At 45.2% G+C, this 17862-nt stretch overlaps 1 protein-coding gene across 1 annotated transcript in view; it reads left to right on the top strand.

Moving 5' to 3' along the window:
• LOC115139357 (tumor necrosis factor receptor superfamily member 21-like) overlaps positions 1-2649 on the top strand; it is a 31298-nt gene extending 28649 nt beyond the window's left edge. Inside the window, exon 6 of the mRNA XM_029676630.2 lies at positions 307-2649. Within this exon, the coding sequence (XP_029532490.1) occupies positions 307-536 (230 nt within the window). The 3' untranslated portion in view covers positions 537-2649. The remainder of the gene's footprint in view (positions 1-306) is intronic.
• The last annotated feature ends 15213 nt before the right edge of the window (positions 2650-17862 follow it).

Genomic DNA, 17862 nt, shown 5'->3' with positions numbered 1-17862 from the left:
GCGAAGCAACTGGCTCCTACAGAGGTGACATATTTGTATTTACTGCCCCCTTCTGGTTATAAAGTGCACCTGATTTCATACTCCATTATAGCAAGTCATCAACTATGAAATCTTTGAGAAATACGTCTTCGTTCTCATAAGGATGACTGGGCTTTTATTCCCAGCAGCAGAACGTGACTGCTAATTTAGTCATTCACGATTTCCCATTTTATGGACAACAACAAGCTGTAGCTAACATCCACAGTATGTTGCAGTCTATCCTCCTCCTCATTCTGACATTTTCTTCCTCTCTTCTGTGACTTCCAGAGAAGAAAGACACGGTGCTGCGTCAGGTCCGGCTGGACCCGTGTGACCTGCAGCCCATCTTCGACGACATGCTGCACATCCTAAACCTTGACGAGCTGCATGTCATCGAGGCGATCCCCATGGCAGAGGACAAACTGGACCGCCTCTTCGAGATTGCCGGGGTCAAGAGCCAGGAGGCCAGCCAGACCCTGCTGGACTCGGTCTACAGCCACCTGCCTGACCTCCTATAGGCACACTCAGGGAGCCTCCCTTTTTTCACCTTTATTTAACCAGGTAGACTAGTTGAGAACAAGTTCTCATTTACAACTGCGACCTGGCAGTTGTAAATTCTCTCTCTTCTCTCTCTATGATCCTGCACACTCTCACCCCCAGGCCAGACCATACAGCCACATGCCTGACCTCTTGAAGTCTCCTTCCATCACTCCCCCCATGTTGAGGGGAGGGGTCCAGGCTCCCCCCCACACACAGCCCCCCATGGTGAGCCTGCCTGCCTGGAGGAAGGGCAGGACAGAGTGGCCAGCCTGGAGTTCTGGGCAGACATAGCACCACCATCACCACTATGCTTATTAAACCATAGCTATTGCCCTTGTGTCAATGTAGCATTAAACAAGTGTTCTATTTACATTTTTGAGATTATAAACCCATATTCATGCAAGCAAACTTCAACAACACACTCTCATGCACAATGTCTATAAATGTCAAACATCCCACATGAAGAAATACTATAGTCTGCACTATGGTAGGACTACTACAGTTTTCACTGTAGTGTTTTTGCTAACTTTACTGTAGTATTTACTATAGTATACTGTAGTATTTACAGTTTACTATAGTATAAATACTGTAGTAAAAACAAGCAGTAGTGTATACTATATTAATTACGGTAATGTTTTTGCAGACTGTAGTATACTGTAGTATTTACTGTAGTGTTTTTGTTTTATTATCTTTGACATAGAAGTGGGGGGCATTCTCCTTGAAGAAACCTACTGGAGAAATACTCAGAGTAAATTTTCCATAACCTGTAGGTAGTGCTGGGTTCTGACACGGAGAGTTCAGAGCTTCTACTCTTTTCTATAACCATAGGGAACACAATATATGGTCTAAACTTGGCATGTAGGTTTCAAACTTACGGGTGGCCCAAATTGGGACTTGGGGGAGGGGAATGGGCAGGGTACAGTATGTACACATTATATACTGTAGTATTTACTATAGTTAAAAAAAAAAAATTGTGGACTGTAGTATTTTTGCAGACTTTTTTGTACTATTTACTAGTGTTTTTTTGTGGATAATACTGTAGTATTTACTATAGTATTCTACAGTACTACAAAATTCTATACTAAGTCCTACACATGATCGAGGGATACTACAGTGTATACAATTGTATAGTATACTACAGTTTACTACATACTTCTATATACTGTAGTATTCTAGAATAAACTGTAGTATTTTTTTATGGGGGACACTACGACACACACTCATGATGCACAATGTCTTACACTAATAGTATGTAATATGATTGATGCACTAATTCTTGTTCTTTGAGTAACATAACCATTTCATCTGTATGCATTCTGCCATATGTGCTTCAATGTCTCTTTGAAATGGTGTTTACTTACATGTCATACTTATTTTTTTTCAACATTTAGTTTGAGTATTATCATTTGTAGTTTTTTAGCTTTTTGATTTCTTAGCAACTAGTCTTGATTTCAATGGCATTCTGATATGTCCCAGCTTGGTGTAATGAGACCATCTTACTGGATGTAAGATATGCATAGTTGCTCCATATTCTACTTGAATCTGACAGTCATCTTCTGGATTGTGGTACTTGATAAAAAAATAACAATGTACAACTATAGTTCCTTTTAAATTCAACATCTTTAAAAAAAAAAAAAGCACCACCAAAAACATGTTGCTGTGAAGTGCCAGTATTCAACTCGCAGATGTTAGGAAAGGAACACAGACTGACTTTTTGCCAAGCCAATCGTATCAAGCTATTCTGGTGCTAGACTTGAAATTCTCTAGTTGGGCATAATACCAGGATGATATGGGCGGCTTTCAGGACAATCGCTACTAAAGTATTCTGGACTTTGCAGGGGGTAAAATAGATGCAGCTGCTCTGGACTTTGTTGGACAGAATTGAAGTGTTGTTCGAGCTGTCCACATCGCTGTTGGGTCTAATGTAGGTGTGTGAAGGTAAGCATGTAGAACGAGTCTGAAACATTGAAGTTGAGGTATACTGTACATGTACTCTGGTGGCTGTTTTTAAACATAACACGTGTAACCAGTACATTTACTATTATGTAAAATCTTAAATCAACCAATTAAAGTTCAAAACGTTTGTCATAATGTGGAGTGTGTGTCATACTTACTGTATCTCTCTTTCAGCAAGAATTTGTTACAGTAAACATGTTTCCATGTAAACTTTTTATGGTAGTTATAACGACACAAGGCGACTCAGATGCAGATGGTTTGAGTTGATCTTTATTATAGTCCAAGGGGTAGGCAAAAGACAGGTCGGGGACAGGCAAGAGTTCATAGCCAGGGCAGATTCCATAACGGTACAGGGCGGCAGGCAGGCTCGAGGGCAGGGGCAGGCAGAATGGTCAGGCAGGCGGGCTCAGAGTCAGGACAGGCAAGTGTCAGAACCAGGAGGACAAGACAAAGGGAAAAACCAGGACCTAAGAGAAAAACGCTGGTTGAATTGGCAACAAGACGAACTGGCACAGACAGACAGAAAACACAGGTATAAATACACTGGGGATAATGGAGAAGATGGGCGACACCTGGAGGGGGGTGGAGACAAGCACAAGAACAGGTGTGATACAAGTAAAGTACATGTCAGATAAAAATGTAATGACAAGCCTGATGAAAACAGTACATTTGTTGGTAAACTTTCCAAATGTCGACAAAAGATGGGATATTTTTGTGTCAGTAAAATGTATTATTTGAGAAATTGTGGTGTAAATGCTTTTGTGTGCAAATATTGATCAAATATCCATTATATTGAAGCAAACTTGGAGTCACGCATTGATACAGTATGTTGTGAGGTCCTCCCACTAAGTCTTGGAAAGCATGCAGTTTATTAGGCTACAGATTAAATAAGTTATGATGAACTTTACAGTGTGGTGAAAGTGCAAGGTGATGAGCTGATGCTCCTTTCCAATAAATATCTGTCACGCCCTGACCTTAGTATTCTTTGTTTTCTTTATTATTTTGGTTAGGTCAGGGTGTGACATGGGTGATATGTGTGTTCTTTGTCTCATCTAGGGTGTTTGTACTGTCTAGGGTTTTTTGTAGATGTATGGGGTTGTTTCCATCTAGGTGTTTATGTAGGTCTATGGTTGCCTAGATCGGTTCTCAATTAGAGGCAGGTGTTTATCATTGTCTCTGATTGGGAACCATATTTAGGCAGCCATATTCTTTGGGTATTTTGTGGGTGATTGTTTCCTGTGTCAGTGTTTGTGCCACACGGGACTGTTTCATTTCCATTTCACTTTGTTATTTTGTATTTGTGTCATGTTCAGTCTTTTCTATTAAAACATGGACACTTACCACGCTGCGTATTGGTCCGATCCTTGCTACACCTCTTCAGACGAAGACGAGGAAATCTGTTATAGAATCACCCACCAACAGAGGACCAAGCGGCGTGGTAACGGGCAGCAGCAGCAGCATCAGCATCGAACACAAGACTCGTGGACTTGGGAGGAAATTCTAGACGGGAGAGGACCCTGGGCACAGCCAGGGGAATATTGGGAGTGTGGCGAAGCCAGGTAGGAGACCTGCGCCAACTTCCTGTGCTTACCGGAGAGCGAGAGGGAGAGGCACCGTGTTATGCTGAGCGAGAGGCACCGTGTTATGCTGTGGAGCGCACGGTGTCCCCGGTGCGGGTGCATAGCCCGGTGCGGTACATTCCAGCTCCTCGTATCAGCCGGGCTAGAGTGGGCATTGAGCCAGGTGCCATGAAGCCGGCTCTACGCATCTGGTCTCCAGTGCGTCTCCTTGGGCCGGCGTACATGGCACCAGCCTTGCGCATGGTGTCCCCGGTTCGCCAGCACAGCTCAGTGCGGCCTATTCCACCTCGCCGCACTGGTCGGGCTACGGGGAGCATTCAACCAGGTAAGGTTGGGCATGCTCGGTGCTCAAGAGCTCCAGTGCGCCTGCACGGTCTTGTCTATCCAGTGCCACCTCCACGTACCAGCCCTCCGGTGGCAGCCCCCCGCACCAGGCTGTCTCTCCGTCTCATCCCTACAGGTGCTCCCATCTGTCCTGAGCCACCAGAGTCTCCCGTCTGTCCTGAGCCGCCAGAGTCCCCCGTCTGTCCTGAGCCACCAGAGTCCCCCGTCTGTCCTGAGCCGCCAGAGTCCCCCATCTGTCCTGAGCCGCCAGAGCCTCCCGTCTGTCCTGAGCCGCCAGAGCCTCCCGTCTGTCCTGAGCCGCCAGAGCCTCCCGTCTGTCCTGAGCCGCCAGAGTCTCCCGTCTGTCCTGAGCCACCAGGGTCTCCCGTCTGTCCTGAGCCGCCAGAGCCTCCCGTCTGTCCTGAGTCGCCAGAGCCTCCCGTCTGTCCTGAGCCGCCAGAGCCTCCCGTCTGTCCTGAGCCGCCAGAGCCTCCCGTCTGTCCTGAGCCGCCAGAGCCGTCAGCCAGCCTGTTACGCCCTGACCTTAGTATTCTTTGTTTTCTTTATTATTTTGGTTAGGTCAGGGTGTGACACGGGTGATATGTGTGTTCTTTGTCTCATCTAGGGTGTTTGTACTGTCTATGGTTTTTTGTAGATTTATGGGGTTGTTTCCATCTAGGTGTTTATGTAGGTCTATGGTTGCCTAGATTGGTTCTCAATTAGAAGCAGGTGTTTATCGTTGTCTCTGACTGGGAACCATATTTACGCAGCCATATTCTTTGGTTATTTTGTGGGTGATTGTTTCCTGTGTCAGTGTTTGTGCCACACGGGACAGTTTCGTTTCCATTTCACTTTGTTATTTTGTATTTGTGTCATGTTCAGTCTTTTCTATTAAAACATGGACACTTACCACGCTGCGTATTGGTCCGATCCTTGCTACACCTCTTCAGAGGAGGAAATCCGTTACAATATCGAGGGGCTTAGTCTGTTGATATGATGATCGATGCTTGGCTACCGTTTGAAAAATAAATATTTTCTCGCTCCTTTTTCCATAATAATCTCATGTAAGCTATACCCACACTGTACAATGCATTCGGAAAGTATTCATACCCCTTGACTTATTCCACATTTTGTTACCTTACAGCCTTAAACCAGTTAAAGCGAGCGCAGGCAATGCAAAAATATTCTTAGAAATATTTAACCTCCACACATTAACAAGTCCAATACCTCAAATGAAAGATAAACACCTTTTAAAATGTTTTACGGCGAAAACACAGCACATATTTATATTAGACCACCACCGAAACAAAGACAAGAGGCAGCCATTTTGTCCCAGAAAATATAAAATTATAAAAGCAGGATTAAAAAATAAATCATTCACTAACCTTTTGAAAATCTTCATCAGATGACAGTCATATGACATGTTACATAGTACATTTATGTTTTGTTCAATAATATGCATTTTATATCCATAAATCACGGTTTACATTGACGCCATGTTCATAAAATTATCAAAAATGTCCGGAGAAATTAAGGAAAGCCACACCAGATAACAGAAATACTCATCATAAACTTTGACTAAAGATACATGTTTTACATATAGTTAGAAAGATACACTGGTTCTGAATGCAACCGCTGTGTCAGATTTGTTTTTAACGTTACAGAATTAGTTGACTATGCAATAACCTGAGACAGCGCTCAGACGTAAGCAATATTTCTCCGCTATGTTGGAGTCAACAGAAATACAAAATTACAACATAAATATTCCCTTACCTTTGATGGTCTTTGATCAGAATGTAGTGGAAGGAGTCATACTTACCCAATACATCATTTTGTTTCAGTTCGTGTGTCCTTATAGTAGCATCTGCTACCACTTTCAGCTGAAATGCATCCAAAATGACTTCTGGTCCCGAACAGTTGCGCATCAAAACTTCAAAATTACATATTATATGTCGACTAAACTGGTCAAACTAAGTGCAGAATCAAGCTTTAGGATGTTATAAACGTACAAAACAATTCTCAATTCAACCGGACAATCATACTTCTTCTCAGGCAAGCTGGAACAGAGGAAGGTCTGTGTCCAATTCGCGCCCTAACGCACATGTATTTTCTCGCGACACCCACTGTTTTGCCTCCCAAAGGGTCAAAGCTCGCAGGATTTGCACAATTAAACGCTCTACTGAATGAGGACATCTAGTGGAAGACATAGAAAGTGTCTCCAGATCCATAGATGGTTGGGAAGAGTGGGGGCGATGACGTCAAAGTTGCCCCAAGTTTCAGGCTTCCAAAACTAGTTTGGGAGATTGCCTGCCCTGTGAGTTTTGCTATACTTACAGACATAATTCAAACGGTTTTAGAAGCTTTAGAGTGTTTTCTATCCAATGATAATTATTATATGCATATATTAGCAATTTTGGACAGATTTATTTTCAGTTTACTATGGGCACGCAATTCATCCAAAGGGGGCAGTATTATGCCTAGCCTTAACACGATATAATCTAAAATGTATTAAATTGTTTTTCCCCCTTATTAATCTACACACAATAGCCCACAATGACAAAGCAAAAACTGATTTTTAGAAATGTTTGCAAATTTAAAAAAATAACAGAGATATTACATAAGAATTAGGACCCTTTACTCAGTACTTTGTTGAAGCACCTTTGGCAGTGATTACAGCCTTGAATTTTCTTGGGTATGATGCTACAAGCTTGGCACACCTGTATTTGGGGAGTTTCTCCCATTATTCTCTGCAAATCCCCTCATGCTCTGTCAGGTTGGATGGGGAGCGTCGCTACACAGCTATTTTCAGGTCTCTCCAGAGATGTTCGATCGGGTTCAAGTCTGGGCTCTCTCACAGCATGATGGTACCACCACCTTGCTTCACTGTAGGGATGGTGCCTGGTTTCCTCCAGACATGATGCTTGGCATTCAGGCCAAAGAATTCAATCTTGGTTTCATCAGACCAGAGAATCTTGTTTCCAGACCCATATCAAACATCTCCAATCCAAAGTTAAATCTAGAATTGGCTTCCTATTTCGCAACAAAGCATCCTTCACTCATGCTGCCAAACATACCCTTGTAAAACTGACCATCTTACCAATCCTCGACTTTGGCGATGTCATTTACAAAATAGCCTCCAATACCCTACTCAACAAATTGGATGCAGTCTATCACAGTGCAATCCGTTTTGTCACCAAAGCCCCATATACTACCCACCATTGCGACCTGTACGCTCTCGTTGGCTGGCCCTCGCTTCATACTCGTCGCCAAACCCACTGGCTCCATGTCATCTACAAGACCCTGCTAGGTAAAGTCCCCCCTTATCTCAGCTCGCTGGTCACCATAGCATCTCCCACCTGTAGCACACGCTCCAGCAGGTATATCTCTCTAGTCACCCCCAAAACCAATTCTTTCTTTGGCCGCCTCTCCTTCCAGTTCTCTGCTGCCAATGACTGGAACGAACTACAAAAATCTCTGAAACTGTTAACACCTATCTCCCTCACTAGCTTTAAGCACCAACTGTCAGAGCAGCTCACAGATTACTGCATCTGTACATAGCCCACCTATAATTTAGCCCAAACAACTACCTCTTTCCCTACTGTATTTAACTTATTTATTTATTTTGCTCCTTTGCACCCCATTATTTTGATTTCTAATTTGCACATTCTTCCATTGCAAATCTACCATTCCAGTGTTTTACTTGCTATATTGTATTTACTTTGCCACCATGGCCTTTTTTTGCCTTTACCTCCCTTATCTCACCTCATTTGCTCACATCGTATATAGACTTGTTTATACTGTATTATTGACTGTATGTTTGTTTTACTCCATGTGTAACTCTGTGTCGTTGTATGTGTCGAACTGCTTTGCTTTATCTTGGCCAGGTCGCAATTGTAAATGAGAACTTGTTCTCAACTTGCCTACCTGGTTAAATAAAGGTGAAATAAATAAAAATAAAATAAATGGTCTGAGAGTCCTTTAGGTGCCTTTTCGAAAATTCCAAGCGGGGTATCAGGTGCTTTTTACTGAGGAGTGGCTTCCGTCTGGCCCCTCTACCATAAAGGCCTGATTAGTGGAGTCCTGCAGAGATGGTTGTCCTTCTGGAAGGTACTCCCATCTCCACAGAGGAACTCTGGAGCTCTGTAAAAGTGACCAATGGTTTCTTGGTCACCTCCCTGACAAAGGCCCTTCTCCCCCGATTGCTCAGTTTGGCCAGGCGGCCAGCTCTAAGAAGAGTCTTTGTGGTTCAAAACTTCTTGCATTTAAGAATGATGGAGGCCACTGTGTTCTTGGGGACCTTCAATGCTGCAGACATTTTTTGGTACCCTTCCCCAGATCTGTGCCTTGACACAATCCTGTCTCTGAGCTCTGTGGACATTTCCTTCTAGCTCATTACTTGGTTTTTGCTCTGAAATGCACTGTCAATTGTGGGACCTGATATAGACAGATCCTTATATAGACAGGTGTGTGCCAATCCAAATGATGTCCAATCAATTAAATTGTAGGACAAAGTTGTAGAACCAAGTTCTAGAAACATCTTCAAGGATGATAAATGGAAACAGGATGCACCTGAGCTCAATTTCGAGTCCCATAACAAAGGGTCTGAATGCTTATGTAAATAAGGTATTTCTATTTTTAGAAATTTGCAAACATTTCTAAATACCTGTTTTTGCTTTGTCATTATGGGGTATTGTATGTGGATTGGTGAGGGAAAAAATAATTAAATACATTTTAGAGTAAGGCTGTAACGTAACAAAATGTGGAAAAAGGGAAGGGGTCTGAATACTTTCCTAATGCACGGTATCTATACCGATCACAAATATGAACAAAGATGTTACGGAGTTACAGTTACATATGAGGAAATCAATTGATTGACATAAATTCATTAGGCCCTAATCTATGGATTTCGCAAGATTGGGAATATAAACTCAAGAAACGTCCTCTCACTGTCAACTGCATTTATTTTCTGCAAACTTAACATGTGTAAATATTTGTATGAACATAACAAGATTCAACAACTGAGACATAAACTGAACAAGTTCCACAGACATGTGACTAACAGAAATTGAATAATGTGTCCCTGAACAAAGGGGGTGTCAAAATCAAAGTAACAGTCAGTATCTGGTGTAGCCACCAGCTGCATTAAGTACTGCCGTGCATCTCCTCCTCATAGACCGCACCATATTTGCCAGTTCTTGCTGTGAGATGTTACCTCACTCTTCCACCAAGGCACCTGCAAGTTCCCGGACATTTCTGGGGGGAATGGCCCTAGCCGTCACCCTTCGATCCAACAGGTCACAGACATGCTCAATGGGATTGAGATCTGGGCTCATCGCTGGCCATGGCAAAACACTGACATTCCTGTCTAGCAAGAAATCACGCACAGAACGAGCAGTATTGCTGGTGGCATTGACATGCTGGAGGGTCATGTCAGGATGAGCCTGCAGGATGTGTAACACATGAGGGAGAAGAATGTCTTCCCTGTAACGCACAGCGTTGAGATTGCCTACAATGACAACAAGCTCAGTCCAATGATGCTGTGTAACACCACCCCAGACCATGACTGACCCTCCACCTCCAAATCAATCCCGCTCCAATGTACAGGCCTCTGTGTAACGCTCATTCCATTCAATGATAAACGTGAATCCGACCATCACCCCTGGTGAGACAAAACCGCGACTCATCAGTGAAGAGCACTTTTGCCAGTCCTGTCTGGTCCAGCGACGGTGGGTTTGTGCCCATAAGGCGACGTTGTTACCGGTGATGTCTGGTGAGGATCTGCCTTTCAACAGGCCTACAGGCCCTCAGTAAAGCCTCTCTCAGGCTATTGCGGACAGTTTGAGCACTGGTGGAGGGATTGTGCATTCCTGGTGTAACTCGGCAGTTGTTGTTGCCATCCTGTATCTGTCCCGCAGGGGAGATGTTCAGATGTACCGATCCTGTGCAGGTGTTGTTACACGTGGTCTGCCACTGCGAGGATGATCAGCTGTCCGTCCTGTCTCCCTGTAGCGTTGTCTTAGGCGTCTCACAGTACAGACATTGCAATTTATTACCCTGGCCACATCTGCAGTCCTCATGCCTCCTTGCAGCATGCCTAAGGCACGTTGACGCAGATGAGCAGGGACACTGGGTATCTTTCTTTTGGTGTTTTTCAGAGTCAGTAGAAAGGCCTCTTTAGTGTCCTAAGTTTTCATAACTGTGACCTCAATTGCCTACCGTATGTAAGCTGTTAGTGTCTTAACGACCGTTCCACAGGTGCATGTTCATTAATTGTTTATGGTTCATTGAACAAGAAAGGGAAACAGAGTTTAAACCCTTTACAATGAATATCTGTGAAGTTATTTGGATTTTTACCAATTATATTTGAAAGACATGGTCCTTAAAAGGGTCTGTTTCTTTTTTTGCTGAGTTTAGATATGTATCTGTTGGTCACAGATAGCTTTAAAAAATGGGCCTCAGGATCTTGTCACATTATTTCTGTGCATTCAAATTGCCATCAATAAAATGCAATTCTGTTCGTTGTCCGTAGCTTATGCCTGTCCATAACATAAGCCCACCTTCACCATGAGTGCTTGACATCAGCAAACCGCTCGTCCACACAACGCCATACAGAGCCTTGCAAAAGTATTCATCCCACTTAGCGTTTTTCCTATTTTCTTGCATTACAACCTGTAATTTGAATATTTTTTTATTTGGATTTCATGTAATGGGCATACACAAAATAGTCAAAATTGGTGAAGTGAAATGAAAAAAAAGAACTTGTTTCAAATAAATCGAAAAAATATCAAATAGAAAAGTGGTGCTTGTATTCACCCTCTTTGCTATGAAGCCCCTAAATAAAATCTGGTGCGACCAATTACCTTCAGAAGCCACATAATTAGTTACAGCTGAAGTCAGAAGTTTACATACACTTAGGTTGGAGTCATTAAAACTTTTTTTCAACCACTCCACAAATTTCTTGTTAACAATGTAACGATTGTCTTCCTCTTCTGATGAGGAATAGGATGGATTGGACCAATGCGCAGCGTGGTAAGTGTTCATGTTATATTTATTAGAACAGAAACACTAAACAAAATAACAAAGACAGTGAAATGAAGACGAAACAGTCCTGTAAGGTGCAGCAACACACAAAACAGAAAACAACTACCCACTACCCTTAGTGGGAAAACAGACCTGTAGTGATCGAAAAAGCCTTGGTTTCATGCATGTCAACATCAGAAGCCTCCTCCCTAAGTTTGTTTTACTCACTGCTTTAGCACACTCTGCTAACCCTGATGTCCTTGCTGTGTCTGAATCCATTTTAGATAAGCATGCTCCGTTCAAAAAATGCAGAACTAAGAACAGATACAGCCCTTGGTTCACTCCAGACCTGACTGCCCTCGACCAGCACAAAAACATCCTGTGGCGGACTGCAATAGCATCGAATAGTCCCCGTGATATGCAACTGTTCAGGGAAGTCAGGAACCACTACACGCAGTCAGTCAGGAAAGCTAAGGCCAGCTTCTTCAGGCAGAAGTTTGCATCCTGTAGCTCCAACTCTAAAAAGTTATGGGACACTGTGAAGTCCATGGAGAACAAGAGCACCTCCAAAACTTCAATAAGCATTTCTCAACGGCTGGCCATGCCTTCCGCCTGGCTACTCCAACCTCGGCCAACAGCTCCGCCCCTCCGCAGCTCCTCGCCTAAGCCTCTCCAGGTTCTCCTTTACCCAAATCCAGATAGCAGATGTTCTGAAGGAGCTCCAAAACCTGGACCCGTACAAATCAGCTGGGCTTGACAATCTGGACCCTCTATTTCTGAAACTATCCGCCGCCATTGTCGCAACCCCTATTACCAGCCTGTTCAACCTCTCTTTCATATCGTCCGAGATCCCCAAGGATTGGAAAGCTGCCGCAGTCATCCCCATCTTCAAAGGGGGAGACACCCTGGACCCAAACTGTTACAGAGCTATATCCATCCTGCCCTGCCTATCTAAGGTCTTCGAAAGCCAAGTCAACAAACAGGTCACTGACCATCTCGAATCCCACCGTACCTTCTCCGCTGTGCAATCTGGTTTCCGAGCCGGTCACGGGTGCACCTCAGCCACACTCAAGGTACTAAACGATATCATAACCGCCATCGATAAAAGACAGTACTGTGCAGCCGTCTTCATCGACCTTGCCAAGGCCTTTGACTCTGTCAATCACCATATTCTTATCGGCAGACTCAGTAGCCCCGGTTTTTCGGATGACTGCCTTGCCTGGTTCACCAATTACTTTGCAGACAGAGTTCAGTGTGTCAAATCGGAGGGCATGCTGTCCGGTCCTCTGGCAGTCTCTATGGGGGTGCCACAGGGTTCAATTCTCAGGCCGACTCTTTTCTCTGTATATATCAATGATGTTGCTCTTGCTGCGGGCGATTCCCTGATCCACCTCTACGCAGACGACACCATTCTATATACTTTCGGCCCGTCATTGGACACTGTGCTATCTAACCTCCAAACGAGCTTCAATGCCATACAACACTCCTTCCGTGGCCTCCAACTGCTCTTAAACGCTAGTAAAACCAAATGCATGCTTTTCAACCGATCGCTGCCTGCACCCGCATGCCCGACTAGCATCACCACCCTGGATGGTTCCGACCTTGAATATGTGGACATCTATAAGTACCTAGGTGTCTGGCTAGACTGCAAACTCTCCTTCCAGACTCATATCAAACATCTCCAATCGAAAATCAAATCAAGAGTCGGCTTTCTATTCCGCAACAAAGCCTCCTTCACTCACGCCGCCAAGCTTACCCTAGTAAAACTGACTATCCTACCGATCCTCGACTTCGGCGATGTCATCTACAAAATGGCTTCCAACTACTCAGCAAACTGGATGCAGTCTATCACAGTGCCATCCGTTTTGTCACTAAAGCACCTTGTACCACCCACCACTGCGACTTGTATGCTCTAGTCGGCTGGCCCTCGCTACATATCCGTCGCCAGACCCACTGGCTCCAGGTCATCTACAAGTCCATGCTAGGTAAAGCTCCGCCTTATCTCAGTTCACTGGTCACGATGGCAACACCCATCCGTAGCACGCGCTCCAGCAGGTGTATCTCATTGATCATCCCTAAAGCCAACACCTCATTTGGCCGCCTTTCGTTCCAGTACTCTGCTGCCTGTGACTGGAACGAATTGCAAAAATCACTGAAGTTGGAGACTTTTATCTCCCTCACCAACTTCAAACATCTGCTATCTGAGCAGCTAACCGATCGCTGCAGCTGTACATAGTCTATTGGTAAATAGCCCACCCATTTTCACCTACCTCATCCCCATACTGTTTTATTTATTTACTTTTCTGCTCTTTTGCACACCAATATCTCTACCTGTACATTACCATCTGATCATTTATCACTCCAGTGTTAATCTGCAAAATTGTAATTATTCGCCTACCTCATGCTTTTTGCACACATTGTATATAGACTCACCCTTTTTTTTCTACTGTGTTATTGACTTGTTAATTGTTTACTCCATGTATAACTCTGTGTTGTCTGTTCACACTGCTATGCTTTATCTTGGCCAGGTCGCAGTTGCAAATGAGAACTTGTTCTCAACTAGCCTACCTGGTTAAATAAAGGTGAAAAAAAAAGTATGCTTCTCAATCAGAGACAATGATTGACAGCTGCCTCTGATTGGGAACATTACCAGGCCAAAACCAGAAATACAAAACCTAGAATGCCCACCCCAACTCACGCCCTGACCAAACTAAAATAGAGACATAAAAAAAGGAACTAAGGTCAGGACGTGACAAACAAACTATAGTTTTTGTGCATGACAGAATTACATTTTCCAACAATTGTTTACAGACAGATTATTTAACTTACTGTATGACAATTCCAGTGTGTCAGAAGTTTACACTAAGTTGACTGTGCCTTCATACAGCTTGGAAAATTCCATAAAATGATGTCATGGCATTAGAAGTTTCTGATAGGGTAATTGACATAATTTGAGTCAATTGGAGGTGTACCTCTGGATGTATTTCAAGGCCTACCTTCAAATTCAAAGTACCTCTTTGCTTGACATCATGAGAAAATCAAAAGATATCAGCCAAGACCTAATATGTTTTTTTGTAGACCTCCACAGGTCTGGTTCATCCTTGGGAGCAATTTCCAAACACCTGAAGGTACCACGTTCATCTGTACAAACAATAGTACACAAGTATAAACACCATGGGACCACTCGGCCATCATGCCGCTCAGGAAGGAGACGCGTTTTGTCACCTGGAGATGAACGTACTTTGGTGTGAAAAGTGCAAATCAATCCCAGAACAACAGCAAAGGACCTTGTGAAGATGCTGGAGGAAACAGGTACAAAGTATCTATATCCACAGTAAAACGAGTCCTATATGGAAGTCAAGGTATAGGAGTGGCCATCACAAAGCCCTGACCTCAATCCTATAGAAAATATTTGGGCCGAACTGAAAAGGCGTGTGCGAGCAAGGAGGCCTACAAACCTGACTCAGTTACACAAGCTCTGTCAGGAGGAAAGGGCCAAAATTCACCTAACTTATTGTGGGAAGTTTGTGGAAGGCTACCTGAAACATTTGACCCAAGTTAAGCAATTTAAAGGCAATGCTACCAAATACTAATTGAGTGTATGTAAACTCTTTGGCGTTCCTAGTGGAGGTGGACGCGGCCGAGGCTGGAATAGGAGCCGTGCTCTCTCAGCGCTCATGCACGCCACCAAAGCTCCGCCCCTGTGCTTTCTTTTCGAAGAAGCTCAGCCCGGCGGAGCGAAACTATGATGTGGGAGACCGGGAGCTGTTGGCTGTTGTCAAGGCTCTGAAGGCGTGGAGACATTGGCTTGAGGGGGCTAAACACCCTTTTCTTATCTGGACTGATCACCGCAATCTGGAGTACATCCGGGCGGCGGGGAGACTGAACCCTCGCCAGATAAGGGAGGCTATGTTCTTTACTCGTTTTGTTTTCACCCTGTCCTACAAACCAGGTTCCCAGAACGCTAAGGCAGACGCACTGTCCCGGATGTATGACACAGAGGAGCGGTCCATGGATCACACTCCCATACTTCCAGCTTCTTGCCTGGTGGCACCGGTGATGTGGGAGCTGGACGCGGACATCGAGCGGTGTTACGCACAGAGCCCACTCCCCCCCAGTGTCCAGCTGGGCTCCTGTACGTTCCGTCTGAGGTCCACGACCGTTTGATCTATTGGGCCCATTCGTCACCCTCCTCTGGTCATTCTGGCATCGGTCGGATGGTGCATTGCCTTAGTGGGAAGTACTGGTGGCCCACCTTGACCAAGGACGTGAGGTTCTCTGTTTCCTCCTGCTCGGTGTGCACCCAGTGCAAGGCTCCCAGGCACCTGCCCAGAGGGAAGTTACAACCCCTACCCGTTCCACAACGGCCGTGGTCGCACCTGTCGGTGGACTTCCTGACGGATCTTCCTCTCTCACAGGGCAACACCATGATCCAGGTCGTTGTGGATCGGTTTTCTAAGTCCTGCCGTCTCCTCCCTTTGCCCGGTCTCCCTACGGCCCTACAGCCTGCGAAGGCCCTATTCACTCACGTCTTCTGGCACTACGGGGTGCCTGAGGACATAGTTTCTGATCGGGTTCCCCAGTTCACGTCCAGGGTCTGGAGAGCATTCATAGAACGTCTGGGGTTTTCGGTCAGCCTCACCTCAGGTTTTCACCCCAAGAGTAACGGGCAGGTGGAGAGAGTGAACCAGGATGTGGGTAGGTTTCTGCGGTCATATTGCCAGGACCGGCCGGGGGAGTGGGCGGTGTTCATCCCCTGGGCAGAGATGGCCCAAAACTCACTCCCCACTCCTCACTAACCTCTCTCCTTTCCAGTGCGTACTGGGTTATCAGCCGGATCTGGCACCGTGGCATCAGAGCCAGATCGATGCCCCTGCGGTGGACGAATGGTTCAAGCGCTCGGAGGAGACCTGGGATGCTCGGAGGAGACCCGAAACCTGCCCCTCCGCCTGCCCTACCGGAAGCTGGGTCCGCGGTTTGTTAGGCACTTTAAAGTCCTGAGGAGACTGAAAGAGGTATGCTACAGGTTACAGCTTCCCCCAGATTATCATATTAATCCCTCGTTCCATGTGTCTCTCCTTAGGCCAGTGGTGGCTGGTCCACTCCAGGAAGCCGAGGTGCGGGAGGTTCCTCCGCCCCCTCTGGACATCGAGGGGGCCCCGGCGTATGCTGTTCGAGCCATCCTGGACTCGAGGCGTTGGGTGAGGGGCCTTCAGTACCTCGTGGATTGGGAGGGGTACGGTCCGGAGGAGAGATGCTGGGTGCTGGTGGAGGACGTCTTGGACCCTTCGTTGCAGCGGGATTTCCACCGTCTCCATCCGGATCGCCCTGCGCCTCGTCCTCCGGGTCGTCCCCGAGGTCGGTTTCGGCACACTGCTGGAGTCACACGTCAAGGGGGGGGGGGTACTGTCACAACTTCCGCCAAAGTTGGTCCCTCTCCTTGTTCGGGCGGCGTTCGGTGGTCGACATCACCAGCTTTCTATCCACCGCCAATCCACTTTTCATTTTCCATTTGTTCTGTCTTTATCTTATCATACCTGGCTTCACTCAACCAATTACTTGTTTATTATTTAACCCTCTGTTCCCCATGTTGTGTTCGTGAGGGATTGTTTTTGTAATTCGGTCCGTGTTTGTGGGCTATTATTGTTGCTTTGTAATTTTGTAATTTTTGAGTAAAGTATTTTACACATATCTGCTGTCCTGCGCCTGACTCCCTACAGCAGCTACACATAGGACTGCTACAATAAGTTCATTAGATTTACCAGCCTCTGAAATTGCAGCCCAAATAAATGCTTCACAGAGTTCAAGTAACAGACACATCTCAACATCAACTGTTCAGAGGAGACTGTGTGAATCCGGCCTTCATGGTCGAATTGCTGCAAAGAAACCACTACTAAAGGACACCAATAATAAGAAGATACTTGCTTGGTCCAAGAAACACGAGCAATGGACATTAGACAGGTGAAAATGTATCTTTTGGGCTAGAGTCCAAATTGTAGATTTTTGGTTACAACTGCTGTGTCTTTGTGAGGTGCGGTGTCGGTGAACGGAAGATCTCTGCATGTGTATTTACCACTGTAAAGCATGGAGGAGGAGGTGTTATGGTGTGGAGGTGCTTTGTTGGTGTTTGTGATTTATTTAGAATTCAAGGCACACTTAACCAGCATGGCTACCACAGCATTCTGCAGTGATATACCATCCCATCTGGTTTGTACTTAGTGGGACTATCATTTGTTTTACAACAGGACAATGACCCAACACACTTCCAGGCTGTGTAGGGCTATTTTAATAAGAAGGAGAGTGATGCAGTGCTGCATCAGATGACCTGGCCTCCAAAATCCCCCGATCTTAACCAAATTGAGATGGTTTGTCGGACTGCAGAGTGAAGGAAAAACAGCCAATAAGTTCTCTGCATATGTGGGAA

Source organism: Oncorhynchus nerka, linkage group LG13 (genome assembly GCF_034236695.1).
Source record: "Oncorhynchus nerka isolate Pitt River linkage group LG13, Oner_Uvic_2.0, whole genome shotgun sequence".
Taxonomy (NCBI): Eukaryota; Metazoa; Chordata; class Actinopteri; order Salmoniformes; family Salmonidae; genus Oncorhynchus; species Oncorhynchus nerka.
Note: the sequence above shows the minus strand (reverse complement) of the source record. Positions and strands in the feature narration are given on the sequence as shown.